Genomic DNA, 24,857 nt, shown 5'->3' with positions numbered 1-24,857 from the left:
GTTGTTTTATAGTGAGTTATATACAAACTAGTGGGATATGTTGATAGAGTTCTAGAGGCACATTGTTAGGGAAACAAAATGATTGCTTGATCCCACACAGCATGTTTCTTTGTTGCAGTATAGTTCTTAAATATTAATTGAAGTTCTGCAAGCTCATTGTTGTCTCTTCAGCCAGATAGAGGTTTTCAAGGATTTGAAGTATGGTCCAATGTATAGCCCAATGTTCCTCATTAACAATGCCATCTGTTTCACTAAGAGCACTTCAGATGTCACTGCTGACCAGCAACAGGAGTGATATACTGGGAAGTGCAGCACAGAAACCATCATGGCTGCTCTGCTTGCTGTTGCAGATACTGACCTACCAGTCTGTTATGGCAAGTTGTTGGTTTTGTGTTATATCTCGATCTGGCTTGTTTGTGTGGACCGGCACTGATCGAAACAGGGATTGCTCCCCTGAACTGCAATCGCTGACCTGCAAAATACTGATCATCTGCAAACTCATTTGAGTAGACACACCCTTAGAATCCAAACTATTCATTTCAGCTTATGAGAAGCATGTTCCACTAAACTTGGTGCTTTTGAGTAAATTTGTTTGGGGTTGGGCTTTTAGGAGCACATGCCACGTACTGAATTTCCAGTCCAGTGGGTCAGGCAGCTTTTGGGTTAATATTTTGCTCTTTGTGCAAATTATACAGACATCATTTCATGCAACTCATGTCTACTTAATACACAAACAACTGCTGACAAATGGGATAGCAGAATACACTGCAAGCAGAGAAAACAACATGCAGTCACTATAGGGTTATTCTTTATCCATCCAGAAATTTTAATCTGATTACCAAGTTACTTGGGAACATTATTGGACAGAGTAAGGGAAAAAGTTGTACTATTCCTCTTTGCTTTTAAATAAGAATGATGAAAGTTATTTCCATGTGAGTAGATGAAACCCAAGTCATTATACTTATTTTACATGGCTCTTCCACAGAGACATAAACAAACTTTAATTGTAGTAAAGCATTACTTACAACACCAAGTTTTTACTGCATACATTTGCAGTGCCATTATTTCATGAGACATTAGAAAACATCATCTGCTCACCTGCACTGCCACATATCAGCAGCAGAAGTTGCAAGTGACTGCTAATTACTATAGTGTGTTTAGTATTATTATCATCATCGTGCTTGCCCTACACATTCAGGATTTGTATTCAAGTTAGGTAGATGAGACATTCATTCAGATATTCTTTCCCTATGTTGAATATGTAGGATTGCAAACAATGGCATGAAAGTATCTAGCAATTTGTTTTTATGTAGAGCAGATTACTGATTTTTTTTAAAAAAAATACTCAAAAAACTCAAGTTAAATATTGTGAGCTACACAAAATCTAAAATATAGGGACTTTCCACAGTACAGTATACTAAGTCAACACATAATAGATTAAAAGCTGTAAATTCAGAGCTTCCGCTTAAAAATTTAATGTTTCTGACATCATCTTCCACCATTCCATTAACTCTTCCTTTTCTTCTTCTTTTCTTTCGGACAGAGATTCCAGGTCAAAATCAACCTAGGCATGAGAAAAATAATAAAATAAAAAACAAGATTTTTTATGCACGTTGTACTTTTTAATTGAAGTAACATCCTGAAATTTAGGACCTCAGAAATCGATGAAATGGCTTTCATGGTAGGGGCTGCAGTCTTATGCCTGTTAACTTGAAAGCAAACTTCCCTGAACACAGTGGGTCTTACTTCTGAAGAAACATAAAGATGCTTTCTCCGATTTAAGAGGAATGGCGGGGTATAAATTGAATAAATAATAACACATCAAATGTTCACCTTCTATGCTCCCACACCAGGAATGTTAAAAGGCCCTGAATATTACACAGAGAGCCTATGAGGTTACCTTGTGGGCATCATATTATTGCACAATATACATCTAACCAATATGAAGTCACTGGCATGCAATACAAGGCTACACCAACCAGGCAGTACTTACCCTTATGGCAGGACTGAAGGGAACAGCCACTTTTTTAGTTATTGCTAGATAACCTGGTGCAGAGCCAGTCACTTTATAGTTTCCAGGTACGAGCAATCTCCAGTAATCACCATCCTTAGCTGTGGAAAAAGCAGAAATATTCTAAAACCAGCAGGGGCAACCTTTAGATATGCAGGGTCTACTTTGGTTTCTTTACTGCTTGTCAGGGACAGAGCTTCCCAGAGCGACAATGAGAGGAACAGAGAGTCAGTGGAGGAAGAAGTAGTTTTGCTTCCTTCTCAGCAGTTTGAAACTAGTCACCAGCAACCCGCTTCCTCCTCAGCAGGAGAAGAAGAGATAAATTCTCATGAAAGCGAAAGGAGGCTGGAGAGAGGCCAAGTCACTGATAAGCAGTCTCTGACAATATCACGGGGTGGGGGTGGGGAATGATTCGTCAGAGGAAGAGGTAGGACGACAGCCAGAACCTCCCCATGCTCATAGGTTAACGAGGGTCAGGGAAAGGCGTCAATCAAGGAAGCAAAAGGTGGGGTTCTGGCGAACATCCTGTTGGCGCCAAAATTGGAGCTCAGATGCCTCAACATCTTGAAAGAGGCAGGAGCCGTGGGAGCTGTTCTGAGTTTGACTAATAGTATATATGGAATTGGGAGTGGTGGAGAGAGAGAATGTGATTCTATTCTTGACATGCACCCATTATATAAGCCCCTGCCATCACCTGTTTAAATGTATCGCATATGACATAACTTACCTGAAGTAATGTCATGGTTTAGTCCCTCTACAGAAATGGTGGCATTAGCAATGGGATTGCCCTGAAGATCTCTAACAAATCCTTTCACCCCACGATGGATCTGAAAAAAATATTTCTTTGTTATCAATAGTCTGTATTTTCTTATGTGCTCTCTGTTAAATAATCTTTTGAGCCCTGTGAGGTAGGCCAATATTGCCCTCATGTTAAATATGGTGCATTCAGTCAGAGACACCCCTTCAAAACTGCAGGTTGATACTCCGGCTTGTTCCAAAGTGGTTAATCCTTGTTTTATGGTTTGGACAAATCAGGAAACTATGGTTAAATAGAGACGTCTTTGAGCGAAGTGGCTGTATGTGCGAGCAAAAGGGTCATTCATAGTTTGGCTTACTCAATTAAGCTGAGATATGGTTATCTGAATGCAGCCAGTGGCTTGACTAAGCCCATTTGGTGCATTAATGGCTGGGCTTTTAACCAGGGGCTTCCAAGCAAAAGAGTGCAGAACTTTGAGTCCAGGCATGACATGTCTTATGTTGGGACACCTTCTCCACTAGCTGGAAGTTCATAAACTCCAGAAACACAGAAGGTAACATTGCAGCAGCAAAACAAAATAAAAACATATTGTCTACATAAGGCTGTTCTAGTTTGCAGAATCTTTGCAGATGATTCTATGTGAAACAGTAAGTGCCTAACAGTTAACAAAGTTATCTTGTAGTAAAGGGTGAAAGCCTGCAATGCCCTCTGTATACATTTTACAAAGAATTAAATAGGCATGACTGAATGAGTCAGTCCCTGGGAATATTTTATTTGGCAAACTGGGCATTTCCTCCCTAGAAAAGCTAGTTTTAAATGTGTTTTTATTCGTCTCTAGTTTTACTAGTAAACTACACTGAGTGCATCATAGTACCAGTTACAGAATTTCCTCTAGCTTGGGATTAAACGACAAAGCGTAACAAACCAATAATTCTTCTATATGGATTTTCCCCTTGGAGAAACTATTTACGAAACAGAAGGTTTCTGGGTGCTGATTACAGTGCTGTGATTGATCTCTAATCAAATCCTGTAATATATGATTATGATGCCAATACTGGGAAGTGTTCACCCTTGCAGTTTTACAATCTATTACTTCTCATAGTTACAGCAAGTAAGCATATCCTGTTGCAAGAACAATATGAAATTTAAATTGCAATTCTTATGCAGATACTCTTGGTGAGTAAGCCTCACAGGGCAACAAGATTTGTTTCTGAGTGTACCTGCATGGCACTGTGTTGCGGGTGGAGCTGTGGTCTAAGCCACTGAGCCTTTTGGGCTTGCCAAACAGAAGGTTGGTGGTTCGAATCCCCCTGACCGGGTGAGCTCCCATTTCTCTTTCCCGGCTTCTGCCAACCTAGCAGTTCAAAAGCACACCAGTGCAAGTAGATAAACTGCGGTGGAAAAACAGTGTTTCCATGCACTCTGGCTTCCGTCACGGTGTTCCATTGCGCCAGAAGCGGTTTAGTCATGCTGACCACATGACCTGGAAAGCTCTCTATGGACAAACACTGGCTCCCTTGGCCTGAAGCGAGATGAGCACTGCAACCCCATAGTCGCCTTTGACTGGACTTAACCGTCCAGGGTCCTCTGCCTTTTTACCTTACTGTGTTGTTAGTCTGTATAGACCGCATCTAAGTAGTATGCAGAGTAGACCCTAAGGCAATTAATTTAAATGAGACTACTCTGATTTGGTCAGATGCCACCCTGTATACTTTTCCCACCACGGTGAGATGACCATACTCGGGAACAGTACAAGTGACAACCATTTTTAGAAATAATAGCAGATATTCTGAGGGATCTGATGCATTAGACCTAGTCAGGCATTCAGATTCCTCATGCAACAAGGCCAAAGCTCTAGCTTCACCCGACTTCCCTCCACAAGGCAGAGGAATAGCTACTGAAGTAGGTAAACTTTTGAACTTGTGTAAGCTCCCATACAATTTGGAGTCCTGATCTCCCAAGGACTCTCACTGCCTTGGGAGGATACATGAGTATAGCAGACTCCCCAATTCAGATACCTGCCTCCAACTCATGGAAGAGTGTGTACACTCATCCCCTCTCTTGCTATTGCAGTTGTGTGATGGATTAGAAAGCCTGAATGAGCCTTTTGTTTGACCTGTAATACAGTGCTGGTGATTCAGAAAACTAGTGCTCTCAGCTAAAAGTTAACAACTTTTAATAAATCTTTTGTAAACAGGACTGACATTTCAGTGCAAGAACACATTCTATTCTCAAATCCCCAAGCAGGGGCAGAATTTATGCAATTGTTTCTGAGAGAAAACCATTATCACATGGTAATCTTTCCTCGCCATTCTACTGTGGTTAAGCTTTCATGTAAAAAGGTAACCTCGTGTGGTTAGGTTCATAATCATGTTTTGAAGTGGTTTGAACATAGATCAATATGTGATTAAATCCCCAGTCTGAGCATATAGAGTGCAACTAAGCAGAAGACTGTTTAACTATTGATGAACAACCGGACATAACTAATCTGGGGTTGGTTCCTGCCCCACTCATGCCATAACTTGCCCTTCCTACTTCTCTTTTACCTGCTCAATATAATTGATAAGTGAATTCTTGTTGTCCTCCCAGTAACTCTTCAGTGTTTCCTCTGGAGGGAATTTTTCACAGCTAAGCTCCACAGTGATTTCAAAACAATTGCTGCTGAGGTAGTTGAAGTCCTGCATGCCTGCATTATAAGCATACAGACAGGTTGACATTTGGACAAGCATTGAGTTCTATGCAATGAAAACAGGACTTTAAAGATGTCTCTGTGTAATCTCGAAAGCAGGTCTCCAGCCCTGTGTTTTTAAAAGTCTCACACATATATTTCAGAGTTGTTTGTGGGTTTTTTCAATTTTAAGAATGGTTTTCTCCATGGCATCAAAATTTTCAGAAATATTGTCCTCTCAACTTAATGTAAATTAGCCAAAGGCCACCCAGAGATAAGCAGATGTATAATGTAGGAGAATCAGAGCTAATGTTTATTTCTTATTTGCTTGAAGTATTCACGCTGCCCTTCAGTATATAAAACTCCCTGGGCAGCTAACAATTCACTCAATATGTGATTCTTGAACTCAAGTCAGATACATAACGCGCCGAAATGGCTAACTTCGTGCAATGAATATCTTGGCAGTCACAGCTCTGTGTAATGATTGTATGAAGCCTAATATTGCATCTGGTGCGTATATTCCACTGAGATACATTTGGCTCGAAAAGTTCTATTTTCGGAAGCCAAAAAAACAGTTTCCAGGTATAGTTCAATTAATTCCAGATGAACAAGGAAACATATTATTATGTGTACAATAAAACATGCAAATGACAGATAGTGGCACAGCCAATGAAGCTTCAAGAAATAATTTGAAACAGGGGTTTCTTCCTAATCCTGCAATTCACCAAAAAGAAAAACCAAAGGCAATGTACCAGTGCTAATGATGTGGAGGAGACTTTAAAATGTTGGAGCCAATGTTAAAATGTGTGTCGACAGTACACATTACCAGCTGCACATGTTTAAGACATTATGAACCAATCAAAGACATATGCTCACCAATAAAAAAGGACGGAAGAAGTGGGGTGATGAATGAATGAGTGAGTGAATGAATGAATAGGAGCAGGCTTCTGTATATGCATCTCCTTCTGGATCAAGAACTAAATATACAGAATGTTCTAATGCCGACATAGTTGAAATGTCCTACATAGAGCTCACCATAGTCAGCAGTGATCACCTGAATGGTGAGGTGCAGACCTGAATGTAGGTTCTCTCTTATCATCAGGGTCAAGAACAGGAGACAAACGAAAGTAAGCCTGAGTTTAGGGGGCGGGGCTTCCTTGAAAAGATTGTCAGTAATGTCCAACTTGACAACCGTGCATTCAAGTCTCCAGATTTTGGCTACATTTTGTTTTTCATATATACCAAATATTTTAAATGTGGCAGCTAAATACTCTGTGACACTTGAAGATTGATATCTCCAGCAAACTCTAGGCAGTGTACCAGAAGGTTATTTTCACAATAAAGACTGTTAAACACTGTTATTGGGTTGTTGTTTTTATTTTGATTATATATATTGTGGTTTTTATGTTGATCTTATCTGTGAACCGCCCTGAAACCTCCGGGAAAATAAAATAAAATAAAATAAAATAATAAATCAACAGTGCTCCATTTAAAAAACAAATAAAGCTTAAGGAAAATGTGATATTGATGCAATTCACTGTAAATACATTTTGCATAAATGTTAAGATGAATGTGCAATGCAAATGACAGTGAAATCCTAACCATGCCTACTCAGAATTAAGACTTATTGTATTCAGTGGGGCTTACTCCCAGGTAAGTAGGGTTAGGATTACAGCCTTAGACCTTGAGGGTGGTATTCTAGACTAGTCCTACTTAGAGTAGACCCACTGATGGACATGACCAACTTAGCACCATTGCTTTTACTGAGTCTACTCTGAGTGGGACTTAGTTGACTACAGTACAACTCCACATTTTTAAGTCGGCCCTACATTACAAAAGTCTGCTAATTTCATAATGTGTCACAGCATTGCATGCAGGACATGCAATGCAGGACTATACAAAGCCTCCATTTGCTATAGTAAAACCTATGCCACGAATGTTCGTTGTGTGCCCAACAATAATAATTTTATTAAAATGAGTAACAGCTGCAAGAGTTGCAGACTAGGCTAACACCTTAAAAGCAAAGGCCACAGTCCTGCAGCCTGTAAAGTTGCTTTGCTCCTATTGACTTCAATAGGACTTAAGCAGCTAATGTACAGGAATATATCCATCAGCATTGAAAATGCAGTCTGGCTGCAGGACAAGGTAATCTTCTTGCTGGTGCTATTTCTGTGCAGGAGAATCAGATTAGAGTCCCTTAATCCTGCACTTTGGGAGCCCTTTTAGGAATACAGACTAGCAATGCTCAGGGGTGCTTAAAAGCAGAGGAAAACCCTCCAATGTCTGGCTATTATGTGTCTTGGGGAAAATTGACTGTTTCACTCATATTCATCTATACATGCAAGGTGACCAGGTACTTCTATGTCTTCAATAGTTTATTCAACAGGTGCAAGCAGTGCTGAGAAAAGTTGCTCTTCTTGAAATTTGTCATTCTGCTTAACTATTTTCAAGGCACAGGAAGGCCTGTCCTTCTTTGTACCTTGTTATCCTGTACAACTGAACAAAGAAGCTTTCGAGTTTTATGGTATATATGCATAGCTGTTTCCCCCCTCTCCTCTGCCTCTTACATCCTCTCTCTGGTCACATATTAAGCTTTTTGTGTGGCAGGGTTTATCCCTCCAAATTACTTGGTGGTTAACCTCTACCATGTCGGGATACTTTTGTAGTAGATACAAGAAATAGCAAGGTAGGTAACAGTCAGTATGACTGTCACTGATTGTTGTGAGTACAAATCATTTATTCCCAGAGGGCCACTTCTCTCATCACATTTGAGAGATGAGCTTTCAGAAGACACATTTATCTCTATAGAGATGTGCAAAGGTGTTGACGGAACAGTAATACATTTTGCCAAGTTAGACTTACATAAGTGGAGGCAAATTTTTTAAAGTTGCAAGTTTTAGCTCCAGCGAAGGGAAGCAGCAGTTGATTTGCTGCTGAGACCCACTGTCCATTCACATGTGTTGGTGTATGTGTATACACTGTAATTGTTATTCTCTACAATAAACGAATCTCTGAAGTATCGTAACGCATTGACACAAACCTCCTGGGACACTGTACCAAGCCCCACCATTGGTTGTTCCATCTATGAAACTGCTGTCGTCATCATTCTTGCGACACGGTGGCCTGTTTGGATCAGACATGGCGGGATTAAAGGATGAATAGCTTCGAGCTAAGCTTTGGAAAATAGCATCATCTGGGCAGGAGCTGTATTCATGTGCACTGCCTGAGGAAAGAAAACCAAAAACATGTAGAGGAACAGATAGACTTATTTTTTTCTATGTTGTTCTGTGTCTGTTGCTTTTGCCCAAAGTATTTACTATTGGGGGTGGGGGAAGTCTCATAGTAAAAAGGCTGGATGCACTTAATTTATTTATTTAAAATCATTTTTAGACTACTTTCCATTTTTAAACAATTATCAGAGCCATTTAAAACAATAAATCTAAGTTCAATAAAACAGCTCAAAACAATAAAACAATCATGAATACAAAAACAAAGGTAGCTAAAACTGTCCTTATTTGTATTGATTTAAATCTAGACACATTACACCTAAAAATCAGGCAGACACGTTGCAGTTAAAATTATCTGAGCAAGAATAATGCATTTTAATCTGCAAATACCATATTTTTTGCTCTATAAGACTCACTTCCCCCCCCCCTAAAAAGTAAAGGGAAATGTGTGTGCGTCTTATGGAGCGAATGCAGGCTATGCAGCTATCCCAGAAGCCAGAACAGCAAGAGGGATCGCTGCTTTCACTGCGCAGCAATCCCTCTTGTTCTGGCTTCTGAGATTCAGAATATATTTTTTCTTGTTTTCCTCCTTCAAAAACTTGGTGCGTCTTATGGTCTGGTGCGTCTTATAGAGCGAAAAATACGGTATTTCTTAAGAAAAATAAAATATGGTGAGATCAACTACCTGATGCTCAGCAAAGAGAAATAAAATGGTTGTTATTTCCACAACTTTTATTTTAATTTTAGGATTTTTAATTGATGCACAATGGCATGGATCAGCTGGTCACCATGTAGTCTTCATACTGTGGATGTCGTTTCAAGTTACAGGGCAAAAGCAGAGTGCATTCGTCTCACATATGTCATTTAGCCACCAACATTTAGGGACACATTTACACATTTACATTTTATAAAGATTACATATGAGATATTTTAAAGTATACTTAAGATGTAGGGTGCAAATGTGATATATCTGTAGATATATGCACCAGAGAACAAGCATTGGCTGAGGCTCCCTATTAATTATAGATCTAGAAACAAAGCTAGGTTTTCTGAAACAATGCTTGTGGTAACAGAAAGTTTAAAGGGTGACTATTAGAAGACCTGATTTGGCCATAATGATAAACTATGATTTTTTTTGCATGAGCCTCTCACTTGTGCACTCCTCCCCTCTTTTCCCCAGTGTGGCCAAGATAAAAATTAACCATAGTTTAGCATTATGTCTAAACTCTCACCTGTTAATGTTGAAACAAGCCAGTTTTATAAACCATAGTTTGAAACTGGCTCATTTTAGTAAGCAACCGTGCCCTTGCAGGGTGCTGAATGAGGCCACCTTTCCTCCACTGCTGACTTCTGGTGTCTACAGTAATTCTAAACCAGGGGTCAGCAAACCTTTCAGCAGGGGGCCGGTCCATATTTTGGAGGGGGGAGGGAATGAACGAATTCCTATGCCCCATAAATAACCCAGAGATGCATATTAAATAAAAGCACACATTCTACTCATGTAAAAACACGCTGATTCCCGGACCATTCGCAGGCTGGATTTGGAAGACGATTGGGCTGGATCCGGCGCCCGGGTCTTAGGTTACCTACCCCTGTTCTAAACTTTACTCTCACACTGTAGCAGCGATCAGTAATTCTATCAGCTGCCAGTGGCATGCAGAAATACTGTAACTTTCTGAAGACATTACATATTGCCACAGAATTATGGAAACTGAACTTTCTATAGCTCCAAAATGATGGCACATTTCACATGCCTTAGAAATGAATAGATTGCACATTCAAGTGTATTGTACATACCAGTTCGAGTCTCATCATAAGGATAGTTTGCTACAAGGTCCCCACCATGGAGGTTGGCAGACAGCACAAAGGGGATATCCATAATCCAGTGAATTACACTTTTTGTTTCAGGTGCAAGCTATTGAAGAAGAAACATGTATTATTCACCAGCACTTCAAAGCCAGTAAATAGGTTAATACTGTATAACAAGCGCTAACACATAAGCTTTATTTAGAGTCCTGTGAAATTCCATGACTTCTGAAAACTGAATTAGAATTACATTATATCTTCAGGATGTACCAATAAAAGGTGCTGATGTATGATTACAACACACAAGTTTACTAATAGGTGCATTACACAAAGGGACCCCTCGGGTTGCTGTGCTCATCTCGCTTTATTGGCTGAGGGAGCCGGCATACAGCTTCCGGGTCATGTGGGCAACATGACTAAGCCGCTTCTGGCGAACCAGAGCAGTGCATGGAAATGCTGTTTACCTTCCCACCGGAGTGGTACCTATTTATTTACTTGCACTTTGACATGTTTTCGAACTGCTAGGTTGGCAGGAGCAGGGACCGAGCAATGGGAGCTCACCCCGTCACAGGGATTCGAACCGCCGACCTTCCGATCAGCAAGCCCTAGGCTCTGTGGTTTAACCCACAGCACCACCCACGTCCCAGCTGAGTGTAGACTTAGGCCTAAACACAACACATTAATAGGCTTCAGCCATCTTAATTCTCTGTTGGATTTAGGCCTCCGAGTCACACAATATGTGTATGTGAAGAAGCCCACAGAGGTCCCCTGCTGCCTTCACCCATTTCTGGCTTTGGGCCCAACTGAATATTCCGGAGAGATCTGAATCTCTGGGGAATGTCTAAGCAGCAGCAGGTTGAATTTGTAGGGGAGAAAAGATGCCACTCTAGAAGCATGTCATCGGGTGGCCTAGACTTTTATTCTGCCAGACCTTTAGCCTTAAGGAATTTTATGTTTTGTTATGGCCTCTTTGATATTCTTTGTTGCCTAACTTTACTGTTCTTTGTATTCTCTGATTTTAATGTTTTATTATTGCGATCATTGGACTTTGGCTGTATTTGTTTGTACCGTAAGGCACTTTGAGGGCCTTCCAATGGGAAAATGGCCTGTAAATACTAATATTTATGTAAATATTTATTATTTTTAATATTATTATTATTATTATTATTATTATTATTATTATTATTATATACTAAAACAAATGAACAAAGAAGTGTTGAGAGTACATTTGAGGTCAAGTATGCCTTTCTGCTCTACTCTAGCAAGAAAAAATGATGCTCTTTAAAAAGATGTTCTAGCATCATGCTCTTAAAAACGCTAACATGTCCTGTCCTGAAGCCCTTGTCCATCTTATCTTGAATTCCTAGTTCTGATCTTGTCTGCTTGCCTTTTCAGCATTCCTGGTCCAGAGAAGACCTAAAGTTGCAACCTTAAAAAATACTCCTCTGGATTTTGCACAACCTTTGGTTTTCACCTTGTTCTCGACCATATTATACATAGGTTCTGGCCATTTGTCTATATCCATCTGCAACCACATAGACAAAAGGAGAGGAGTACCAAAAGGGGGGGAGGTCTTTGCTCTGTAGAGTAAAACTAGTCATCTGAAAGAAACATGCTATGGAAATCTAGAAAGATTTATCATGTGCTGAAATATTTGAAGCAATACAACTTTCTGTCCTAATTCTGCTTTATTTATTAAATTTTCAAACACCCGTGGATTGATTCTTTTTTTAATGCCTGGGTGGATCTACACACAGGAAAGAAACCGCTATAAATAAGTCAGAAATTAAATCATTATAGAAAGGTTTTTGTTCTATCTGGCGCCATTTGGTGTTGCATGTTTATAGCGCATTCAAATCACTATATTTTGATTAATGTAGCTGAGTCCCCTGACTGGAAGGGCATATAGAACTCTCTGAACAGATGACAGTCTATAACGCTGATGGTAAACTACAATTATTTACCTTTGGGTTCTGATCCACAGCTTTCTTCAGGCTTTTCAGTAAGTGATTATTTGGACCTCCTTCTTTCTCATGGACATAAACTATTCTATCCAGGTCAGGGAAATTTCGGTTTAGGTCTATTCCCTGGGCATTACTTCGGCCAACAAACCAGTCTTTCAGTTCACCAGGCTAAAAAGAAGAAGTAATCAAGAGGGATTATTAGAAAATAGCACTGATGCTATCATTTAATAGTATAACATAGTTTCCATGAGAAATGGCCCATTTAGCTCATCACTGTGTTGTCTGGTGAGGACTTGAAAGACTCTCAGAAAAATTCAAAAGCATGGCATTCTGGAAACATTTGCCAGTGTCTGCATCTAGTCCTCAGAAGCACACCGATTCTCGTGGCTGATTTAACACATGCATATTCTTCACTTGATGACTGACACTCACTGTCTCCATTGACAGAATTGTGTTTGAGTTGATACGCAAGTTCTGTGGTGCTTAGCCACAGTGAATTAAACAAAATTAACCAAAAAATATAGCTAACTAGCAGCCTCATACCTGACACTGCTTAGGAATTATATATATATATATATATATATATATATATATATATATATATATATATATGCAGGTTTTGGTGTCCTCGGGTGTCTTCCCGTGTAAAAGTTGGGGTGTCTAGGCGACGTTTCGACGAGGTCTCACTCGTCATCTTCAGGCTGGTGCTTTCGGCTTCTTGTTACTGGAACAGAGCAGGATCTCAGTGTTTGAGTTCCTATAAATACTGTTGAGGGGGTGTGGTGTATAGCCTCCAATGTTCTGGGCAGAGAGGAAGTTCCCAGGCTAGTGTGCCTTTTCTTCTTTTGTTCCTTAATTACTTGAGGGATATCTTGAGTGATTTCTTGAGTGATATCCTGAGTACCACTTAGGTGGGTCATTAGGTGTGGATTAGTTGCTAAAGTCTTTGTGTCTTGACCTCTTGAACTTTGTGAAGAGTTTTTCTGAGAAGATGGCTGTACTGCACTTAGTTGTGCTCTGGCTTGGCTTCGTGTATAGGGGCGAGCTGTGGTTTTGTGGCCTGTGTCAGCCAGATCTGTGTAGGGATTGCAGGGGGGTGCAGCATCCGGAGGTGCCACCATGGTTTGGCTACTGGATGGTGTCTGTAATTTATCTGTGGAGAGGGTCTGGGTTTGGGTCTGGTGTGGTTGATTGGTGATGGCGTTCTGTGTGCCTCTGGATCTGGTGTCAGTTTTTGTGGGGAGGGCTAATTTCCAGATGTCTGGCAAGCGGGATGTGTCGTCACGCTTGTTCATGTTGTGAGGGTGTTTCTCTATCTCGATGGCTTCCATGATTATTCTCTTGTGGTGATGTTCCATGTTAAAGAGCAATTTGGAATCTGCAAAATTAATTTCGTGTCCTGTTTCTTTCATGTGTTGGAAAAGAGAGAATAATCACAAGAGAATAAGAGAATAATCATGGAAGCCATCGAGATAGAGAAACACCCTCACAACATGAACAAGCGTGACGACACATCCCGCTTGCCAGACATCTGGAAATTAGCCCTCCCCACAAAAACTGACACCAGATCCAGAGGCACACAGAACGCCATCACCAATCAACCACACCAGACCCAAACCCAGACCCTCTCCACAGATAAATTACAGACACCATCCAGTAGCCAAACCATGGTGGCACCTCCGGATGCTGCACCCCCCTGCAATCCCTACACAGATCTGGCTGACACAGGCCACAAAACCACAGCTCGCCCCTATACACGAAGCCAAGCCAGAGCACAACTAAGTGCAGTACAGCCATCTTCTCAGAAAAACTCTTCACAAAGTTCAAGAGGTCAAGACACAAAGACTTTAGCAACTAATCCACACCTAATGACCCACCTAAGTGGTACTCAGGATATCACTCAAGAAATCACTCAAGATATCCCTCAAGTAATTAAGGAACAAAAGAAGAAAAGGCACACTAGCCTGGGAACTTCCTCTCTGCCCAGAACATTGGAGGCTATACACCACACCCCCTCAACAGTATTTATAGGAACTCAAACACTGAGATCCTGCTCTGTTCCAGTAACAAGAAGCCGAAAGCACTAGCCTGAAGATGACGAGTGAGACCTCGTCGAAACGTCGCCTAGACACCCCAACTTTTACACGGGAAGACACCCGAGGACACCAAAACCTGCATTCCTGTACCCGTGAAAATCTACGAAAGCATATATATATATATATATATATATATATATATATATATATATATATATGGGTTTTGGTGTCCTCGGGTGTCTTCCCGTGTAAAAGTTGGGGTGTCTAGGCGACGTTTCGACGAGGTCTCACTCGTCATCTTCAGGCTGGTGCTTTCGGCTTCTTGTTACTGTTCCAGTAACAAGAAGCCGAAAGCACCAGCCTGAAGATGACGAGTGAGACCTCGTCGAAACGTCGCCTAGACACCCCAACTTTTACACGGGAAGACACCCGAGGACACCAAAACCTGCATTCCTGTACCCGTGAAAATCTACGAAAGCATATATATATATATATATATATATATATATATATATATATATAATCACTGCAGTTTTGAAAAGAGTGATTAAAATCAGTGCAGTTTTGAAAAGTTCCACCAGTCATCTCCAGTCAAAAGGGTGTCTAACAGTATCCAGAGAGAGAGAAACCTGCTACTCAATCTCAGGAACCATCATACAAAATTTGGTTATGATATCTTAAGGTGTCCAAACGTACAAACACATTTCCAAAATACATACTAGATATTGAAAATTACATGGGTTAAAAAAATGAGTAGACATTCTAATATCCACTTCCTCACTGCTGTATAAAATTAGGAGTCCTTGAAATTTAGAAATAATAGTTCAATGTGAGATAAATGCACACATCTACTATGTATTGATCAAAGTATTAGTAGCAATGTTGGTTCTTGGAATAAGACATGCAGGACAAATATGATAAAGAAAAGCTTTCCTTTGGGCCAATTTGTGTTTAAATGCAAGGTGTTCATGAGAAAATGTAACATGGAGCCACCAGAGGGTGCTCCCACACTGAACATCCCTAATCTATAATTTATTGGTGTTTCAAGGCAACCATGACTCACTTATCAGCAAGTAACTTTGGGATAGCTCTAACTGCATGTACAATGTATCTGAAATTGAAAGAAGCTAGGTGAAATCTGCAAAATGCTCCATGCAGGATGCCAGTGAGAGGAAGTGAGATAGCACCAGGCATGGATGACAACGATGAATGCCTATTTACACACATTATGTAAGCTAAGCCACTTAGAGATTTTATTAAACACTGGCCTGCAAGCGCTCCAATTAGAGAACAGCCTATACCAAAGGTATCATGGACTTTGAAGATGCTCAAACTCAGAATCGAAGCGAGAAATGTACTAAGAGGAAGGCACGTTTGGCAAACACTCACCGTAATCAACTCCCGCCCAGAAACCTATGTCCCCACTGTGGAAGGACATGTGGATCCAGAATTGGCCTCCACAGTCACTTACGGACTCACTGTTAAAACCATGTTTATGGAAGACTATCTTACTCAGCTACAAGTAATTGCCAAAGAAGAAGAAGTAAGCCACTTAGAGATTGGTATGATTTTTTATAATCAAATGTTTGTGGCATTGTAGCCACTAAGGAACAGTGTCATGTAAGTGGCCTTTCACCCATGACACACACAGAATAATCCAAGTGTATATGTTATAGTTACATTGCTAAAGCTAGTAGGCCCTTGGGGAGGTCATTGTCAGGGTGGGAAACAAGCCCTCTTCTTACGTCCCAATCTACACATTCAATAAATGTGTGGATTAGATCAGGAGACAATCCACTGGCCCTGGCCCCAATTTCTGCAGGCTGGGAGGAATGTACAAAAATGACTTTGCATATGTACAACTGCACATGCTGTTCTGGGTCTGTACTCATGATCGGGAACCTTAACCACACCATATTGCCTCAGGCAGTGAAGCTAGAACATAGCCTATGTGGCTAGTAGCAATGGACAACCTCACCCTACATGAATTTGTCTAATCAATAATAATAATAATAAAATAATAATATATTTATTTATATTATAAATATAAATAAATCTGGCTGGGCAGCTTCCAACAAAATATTTAAAACTTCCTTAAACAGGGCTGCCTTAGAAGATGTCTTCTAAAAGTCATATAGTTGTTTATTCCTTGACATCTGATGGGAGGGCATTCCACAGGGCAGGCGTCACTATCGAGAAAGCTGCCTAGTTCCCTGTAACTTGGCTCCCTGTAATCTGCCTGTTTCCCTGTAACTTGGCTTCTCGCAGTGAGGGAACCACCAGAAGGCCCTTAGAGCTAGACCTCAGTGTCTGGGCTGAACGATGGGGGTGGAGACACTCCTTCAGGCATACTGGGCTGAAGCCATGTTGGTGGCCATCACTCCATCCTGTATCTCATCCACAAGGACATAATATAAATGATGATTTTAGCCACCACTGTAAGGTTCTCATTTCAAATCTGCTTCACTGAGCAATAATACCACTGGTAATGCATTTGACAAATTCTATTAATGCAAATATTTGCTTATGTGGCTACTGTTTGCATACCTGTGACGCTGCCTTCTCAAAGCCATCTGGATTCAGCGATGGCATGATGTGGATACGTGTGCTGTGAATCAAGTTGATGATAGTCTCATTGCCCTTCTGGTATTCATTGCAGAGGTACTGAGCTAAGAAGATGAGGAGCTCCCTTCCCACGGCTTCATTTCCATGCATGTTGCCAACGTATTTGAATTCTGGCTCCCCTAAAACACAAAGAAAAATGTGGTGTTGGGCATATACACATAACAATAATCAAAATGAATAATGTACGCATCAGATCACACGCGGAGAGCGATCATACAATCATATAATAAAATCACCCAGATCCTAGTTTGCTTCTCAGTTCAGGGGGTGATTTCTATCACCTCCCACCTACATCTAAGGCTCCCCTTCTTGTATTCATGTAAGGAAAGTCAGGACTCAAGTTAATGTGCACCAGATCATGACAGCCTAGGATCCAAGCCAACATGTATCAGATCACACTGACGGGCTAAAGTCCTGTACAGTGTAACAAGAAGTGGTGTCCAATTGAAATAATAATGCAAGCATGTGTAATTGCATTCTGCATTATTGTTGTTGTCATATTTGATTTTCTAAGATTCCAATTCAGACTTTTTATTTTTATAAATGCAGTTATTTGGGAAAGTGCTTGCCTTTGTCTAGAGTAACAGAATTTCCAGTGAATTCTGTAAAACTGGCATGTATGCTATACAGTCGTACCTTGGAAGTTGAACAGAATCTGTTCTGGAAGTCCATTCGACTTCCAAAACATTCAGAAACCAAACTGCAGCTTCTGACTGGCTGCAGGAAGCTCCTGCAGCCAATCAGAAGCTGCAGAAGCCCTGTCAGACGTTTGGGTTCCAAAGAACATTCACAAACTGGAACAATCACTTCCGGGTTTGCGGCGTTCGGGAGTCAAAACGTTTGAGTACCAAGGCGTTCAGGATCCAAGGTATGACTATACTTCAAAATGACTCACCTGGTGGGGTGGGATATGCAATGCTAGCTTCCCAGAGACATATCTGGCATTTACTGGGAGGGAGAAGGGTGAGGTGGCACCAGGGTTGGGGCTCTGCGCCACCACTCCAGCGGAAACAATCCAGAGTCTTTGAATATATGAGAGTACAATAATTTATATACACTATACATATACATAAACAAATTGCCAATATTAACAATATTATTACATTACTTTGCTGGAGCAGCAAGCAGAGCTATTAAAACCCTATAATGGGGTCTCTTCAACATCTACAGCTGCTGCAATGCTGGTGCTGAGAAATACAATCTGAGCATCTGGTAATGCGACTTTTCTTTTAATGTCTGGCAACAAAATTATAATACAGTCTCTGATTCATATAAGCTGTTTTGTCTAAAGGGCAAAAGAGTTGGATAATAACCATTTTCAATATTAAAATACGCTTCAAGATTGCACCAGAAAGTATAATTCTAAATGTTAATTCAGACCAAGAGTCAAAACACATTAGGCATGTGAGAAAACCGTAATATGAGTTATATTTAAACAAACATGGTATGACCAGGCACTTATTGTTAAAACCTAAGTGGGGGAGCAAGATGGGCTGGGCATAACACAGCTCTGCCTGCTGGGGTATTTGGTAAGGTACCAAGCCAAGTTGGAGGGACAAGGTGGGGGGACTGTGGTAGGCCAATGAAGTTCCCTCTCCTCCTTGGAATAGAACTTGGGGGGTTGCATCTGGTGCTGGGACAAAGAGGCAGACTAGGGATGCTGTTGGTGTACCATCCACCCTGCTGCCCAACAGCCTCTCTGGATGGCTTCAACATCCATTCTGAGGATGCCTTGGGACCAGCTTGGGATTTCATAGTCTCCATTGGTGACCATTGGGACTGTCTCAGATGGTCACTTGCCCGACACACAGAGCAGGACATACCCTTGATTTGATCTTTGCTCCTTGTGAGGAGGAGAGTAGTCTGGAAGTAGACAGGGTAGATATTATCCCATTGTTATGGTCCACTTTCTGGTGAAGTTTAATCTAGCATCAACCACTCCTGTCTGCAGGATTGGGGGACCAAGCTGGATGGTCAGAAGCTGATGGATTCTGGGGTATTTCTGATGGCTCTGGGGGGTTTTCCATTGGACAGAGCAAGTGTTCCTGCTGAAGCTCTTGCTTCACTGTGGAAATGTGAGGTGAGTTGGGCCTTCCCTGGCACCATAGAGATTGTATTGCTTCCTGGTGACAATCAAACATGCATTACATACATGGTGTAGCTCTTAGTGAGCTGATTAATTAGCTCTTAGTGAAATGATTAATCAGAAAGTCTTCACTGGATGCATCTTAATATTTATCTCAACAATATATATACTGCTTAACACCAAGGTTTCTAAGGGCTGGTACCTGAGTATAGCCTCCCATTTTAAAATAGCTAAATAATTAACTAATAAAGATAGCTAAGTATATGAAAAATATTTGTGCTGCATTTATGTGGTCACAGTTTTAGTAAACAAGGCTTCACTTTTTTCCAAAAAAGGAGCTTTATGTTGAGATGATCAGTGTGTATTACAAAAAAAAAAAATAATGCTTTTCAGTCTGTCTCTAATCCCCCCAAACCACAATAGCATGTAATGCTTTGTTTTGCCCATTTCAAATGCCTTTCCCCTTCATTCATTCTATTAAGAAATGCAGTTTCTGTGCACCAGAATAATAAATAGTAAGTTAGTTTACATTTGGAACAAGGGAAGAAAAGAATAATAGAATCATGGAAGAAACCCAAGTCCAACCTCCTTCAATGAAGAAATCTCATCTGACAAGTGCCTTAAAATATAATTTTGGTGATACAAGATCATAATCTCCATAAATTAATGTGGGAAAGTGCTATTAATCTGTCAGCTATATGTGTCTGTAATAATAGCAAGCACTTCATATCTGAAGTGTCCTGGAGTGGACCTAGTGCTATCTCATAGCCATGGGAATTGACCTCACCTCACCTTAGAGGCAACAGAAGGTTGGTAGCAACATATCTCTGATCTGTGGGTTCCCCATAACACTAGCAACCTCATAGCAGAGAAGAGCAGCCTTCCCCAACCTGGTGCCCTCCAGATGTTTTGGTCCACAATTCCCATCTTCCCTGATCATTGGGCCATGCTGTTTGGGTCTGACTGGAATTGGGAGTCCAACATCATCTGGTTGGAGAAGGCTAGAGTACAGTAACAAATTACTTAGGAAAATGTTCTTTGATCTACATTTGTTTTTGATACACCCAAAGGTTAGAATCTGCTTTTGAAAGCTTGGGCCTTATATTATAGAAAGCATGTTTGTGAAGGAAGAAGCATGAGAACCTTCTATAAGATTCCTGGATCTTTTAATTGTTGAAAATTATAAATGGACTCATAGAAAGTCCAAAAAATACTGGGCATGAGGGAAGATACAAGGTTACTTGTTGTCTGAATATCAGAAACAAATCCTGAACAGTTTTTCTAACAATTTTATGTAAATGGAACCTCACAGACTACAGAGTAAGATTTAAGGCTTAGACTTCTTTGTGAGCAGCATTTTGTCCGAAATGTAGAATAAAATTGTACTTTCTAATGTTGTTTCTATTCTCTACTAAACATTAGGGAAAATCCAGTGTGACTTGTGTGTTACTAAGCTTGGTGTTTCTGATTCTATCTATTTGCCTATCAGCTTTAAATATTAAAATATGTACACAGTTTTTGCAGCCATACATTTTTTTTCCAAATATAAACACCATAAGAAACAGGAAATTAATTAATCTATATGTATTTGAAGTCAGAATTCTGTCATGTTTTTGCCTTCTGTTACAGTGAAATTACCCAGAAATCACTTTAAAAGACAATTTTGCAAGAAAGAAATTGAACATTCTGCTCACAGGAAAATGACAATTATGGGGAAAGTAAAGCTCTGTCTGTTTTCAAGGCATCTGGGAAACAGGTTTTTAAAGTACTATCTGCCATACAGGAAATCTGTGATTTGTGCAGTTTTAATACTGAATGTGTAGGAAGAGAAGTCATGCAGCTTGTACACAGCTTAGTTCACAATCAAGTGAGACAGAACAGCTTCTCTTTAAGCCTAATGTAGTCTCAGCAACATCTGCTGGGTTAAATTAGGTTTAATCAGCTACGTACCTGGTTATATATTAGCATTCCATGCAACAATTTCCAGAAGCATTCAGGACAATCCCAGAGCTATTTCCACTAATGTTAACTGGAGCATTACATCAGTATTTACTTTAATGGCAGCAGAAGGTGGGTTTTAGAACTGTTTTGAATTCATTCCTCAAAACCTTTGTACTATCCTGGAAGGAAATGTTCCAAGGATAAAAACACCAGGAACAAAAGAATGAAGGTGGGCTGCAAGAATCTACACAGCAAAAAAGTCACAGTCCTAGACCTCTTCCATTTGAGACAATAGACCATAGACCTTGCTTCCCTAATACTTAAGCACCTTGTTCATGTCCTTTGTCAGATAAGTGCTACAAAGTGTTGAGTTCTTCATCTGGGAACCAACACCTAAGCCATATAAGATATATTTATTTGACCTAAAAGCTGTCTAATTCACACTATTGTCTGATGCACAAGTTACTGCCACCATGGAGCAGTCTTGAATTCAAATAGAGTCGTTTTCTCTACTCTTCTACCAAACTGCTCCTTAAAAGATTTGAACTTTCCATTGGGGTTGGGGAAAAGGAGAAAACCATCTGATGAACATGATGAGCTTGAAGGCTTCCAGACCTGATACCAACAAATTTAATTGGCCAAACTAGGAAGACAGAAAGTGTTAGGCTTCAGTGTCAAGGTCACTGAGGTTATAGGCTGAATGTCACTATTGCACTTTTTTGGAACACTGTGAGTTTTCACAGTGGTCTTCCCTGCCCCATTAGATCTTCCTCGACCTAAGAATTATTTGGCTCTTTTGTTCACTTTCCTTTACTTGCTGGCTGTTACTGGAGCAGTCTTGTTAATGATGCTGCAGGGGCTCTGAAGGATTTAAGTGTTTCTGTGGAAAGCTACTCATGCCAGAACTCACTCAGTCTGTTGGAGCGGCGATCAAAGCGAGTGTTAATGCTTTCTCCCAAATAATGGGCCATAAACAGTTATCGTTTTCCCTCTTGCAATTTCTTGGCTAGTAAGTGGGACAAATTTCATACCAGATGGCTTATCCCAAGCTTCAGAGGATTTTGAACACAGTGCACATATCTTTCCTTCCATTGTGAGGATATTGCATTTCCCATGCATTTAAAGCACATAATTTCATACTTTCCCCAGATACAGAAAGCATACTAACAGTGAACACACAGCATGGAATGGATTCACACCATTGTCACATATACTGACTGGGTCTCTTACGCAATTCAGTGAAATAACCCCTCCGCCCCAATATGGTTGAGTTACTTTTGGAACTTTCCTTTGAGGACCATCTAATTCTTTGAAACTATGCATTTCACTTCTCTGACTGAGGCATTGGTTTATTTCTTTTTTAAGGGGGTGTAAAGAATGGCATAACTCCTCTGCAACAAGCCTAGCCTCCTTATCCATTATCACATGGTATAGGGAGAGGCCATATATTCACTGTTCTTCTCTAGCTCTTCTCCTTTTGTATCACAAGACTTGGCTCAATGAGAGCTGAAGATGGAACTTCTTATCTCCAAAGATGCAGCAAACAAACCAATTTGAAAGTAGAAGTGCTCTTCCAGGAGAGAAAACAGTATCTTTGTTCCTGCCCCTGTCATCCTGGAGAAGTGACTTTCGTCATTGTTCAAGGTGGAAACTTAGATATTTCAGCCTCCCCAATCTAGTGCCCTTTTGATGTTGCTGGACTACAACTTTCATCAGCCCTGACCATTGCCTATGCTAACTGGGCTGATGGGAGTTGTATTTCAAAACGTCAGGAGGATAGCAGGTTGGTTACGGTTGTGTTATTCATATACAGCAATAGGCTGACTAGATTCCTCTGTTTATTGTGTGCATTATGAGCAAATATATTTCTCTGACCAGCTAGCATATCATATATGTATGCTTTGATAATAATTATAAACTATTTGTAATCTCTCACTGGAAGGACAGATCATGAAGCTGAGGCTCCAATACTTTGGCCACCTCATGAGAAGAGAAGACTCCCTGGGAAAGTCCCTGGGAAAAGACGGAGGGCACAAGGAGAAGGGGAAGAGAGAGGACGAGATGGTTGGATAGTGTTCTTGAAGCTACCAGCACGAGTTTGACCAAACTGCAGAAGGCAGTGGAAGACAGAAGTGCCTGGCGTGCTCCGGTCCATGGGGTCATGAAGAGTCGGACACGACTAAACTAAACAACAACATTTGTGATCTGTGTAAGATACTTCATTGTGAGGTATATTTGACATTTTTTAAAATATCTTTTGCAGACTGCAGAAGATGTGTCATTTCATTTCTGCCAACTGTCCATCAAGTCAATAGGATTCAGTTTGACAGTTCCATTTACTGTATGAATAAATGGGAAATTGGAAATCCAGCCGCACATAGATGACAGTGCAGCTGCTCCCCATAAGAAATGCATTCAGCACTTTATAGTGTTGCTCAGCTGAGTTGATGGAAGTTTGTTACTATACAAAATCCTCCTTATTTATATAGAAGAATACAGGGCCTGTCCAGATTTGGGTCTGTTTTATCATTTGTTGCAGATATATTCTGCAACATGTTATTGACACAAAAATAGCGTATTAGTGGTGGATTTATAATGGAACATCCGCACATCATTCTACTGTTAGCACATTCTTTCCACCTGGAGGGGCATCCTTGTGCCTTAGTGCAACAAAAGCAGGTCCAAAAAAGTTAGAAAATCTGAGAAAGTTACAGGAAAGACACTTACTGGAAATGTCTGCCTCAAAACATTTGCAGGTGCAAAGCATTGAAAGCAGGATTGCATATAACCACCCCAATACCACCATGAGCACAAATCATCATGAATGAACAATAAAAGGATGTCTGGGGAAGCCCACAGTGAAAATGTCACTTTGGCATAGTAAGACTGCAGGTGCCCAGAAACAATCAGGAACTAGGTGAACAAACATAAGCTCAATGTAGGGGGAAAATATGATAGTGGCTTTACTTTCATAACTTGGTTTCATTTCTCCTTTCTCTATCCAAATATTTTCCCTTAAAATGGTTCAGGTTTGCCATACTTGGAAATGCATATAACTGGGTGAATTGCTGAAGTTTGTCTGCTTTAAAGTACAGACAATAGAAGCTGCATTCTCCAAACACACACCACGTATGCATGCATGCATACTTACATGAAAACACACAGGACATTTAAAACTATCTTGAATGAATACTGTAGTGCCTGTAGTGCCAACAGCAATGAACACCACCAGAAGCATATGATTGGTATCAGAACTATAGTCAGAAGACAACTTTGTATAAGCAGGCTAAATATGAGCTGCCCTCCCTTGTTCAATTGGGTGTGATGTTTTCTTTTAATAACATTATATGCCCATTATCAGAGGTAAAAATGACTAATACCTAATGCTCATTAGCTTTAGCCATTGCCCTTTATGGATAAACACAGTGCTTACAGAAAGCTTCCATAACGTAAAATGTGATTTTTTGTTTGATTGATTCAAGGAAAAACAAACACAGGAAGAACACAGCAGATTAACTCTGTCGCATCACTTTATCCCCTTATGCAGTATTGCCAAAATAAACAGGTGAAGATAAATATGTTAGGGGGATGAAATGCAGTTAGATGATTACAGTGACAAAGAGAGAGAAGATTAAAAGGTGCATTATTTAACACTGCCTGCAAGAAAGTTGAGGAAATCTCTTAGGAGAGTAGTTTAGCTAGATTTAAAAACAAAACAAAAAAGCAGGCAGCACAG

General features: G+C 40.4%; 1 protein-coding gene across 1 annotated transcript in view; it reads right to left on the bottom strand.

Moving 5' to 3' along the window:
• Positions 1-802: 802 nt before the first annotated feature.
• The window catches only part of CPE (carboxypeptidase E), a 63,338-nt gene continuing 39,283 nt past the window's right edge, over positions 803-24,857 (bottom strand). The window contains exons 2-9 of the mRNA XM_081926110.1: positions 17,017-17,213; positions 12,434-12,601; positions 10,461-10,578; positions 8,477-8,659; positions 5,315-5,454; positions 2,739-2,838; positions 1,994-2,112; positions 803-1,564 (exon numbers count right to left, since the gene is read on the bottom strand). Of these exons, the coding sequence (XP_081782236.1) occupies positions 1,466-1,564; positions 1,994-2,112; positions 2,739-2,838; positions 5,315-5,454; positions 8,477-8,659; positions 10,461-10,578; positions 12,434-12,601; positions 17,017-17,213 (1,124 nt within the window). The 3' untranslated portion in view covers positions 803-1,465. The remainder of the gene's footprint in view (positions 1,565-1,993; positions 2,113-2,738; positions 2,839-5,314; positions 5,455-8,476; positions 8,660-10,460; positions 10,579-12,433; positions 12,602-17,016; positions 17,214-24,857) is intronic.

This window comes from Podarcis melisellensis (assembly GCF_964234715.1).
Source record: "Podarcis melisellensis genome assembly, chromosome: 9".
Lineage (NCBI taxonomy): Eukaryota > Metazoa > Chordata > Lepidosauria > Squamata > Lacertidae > Podarcis > Podarcis melisellensis.
This window is presented reverse-complemented; position numbering and strand designations above follow the sequence as displayed.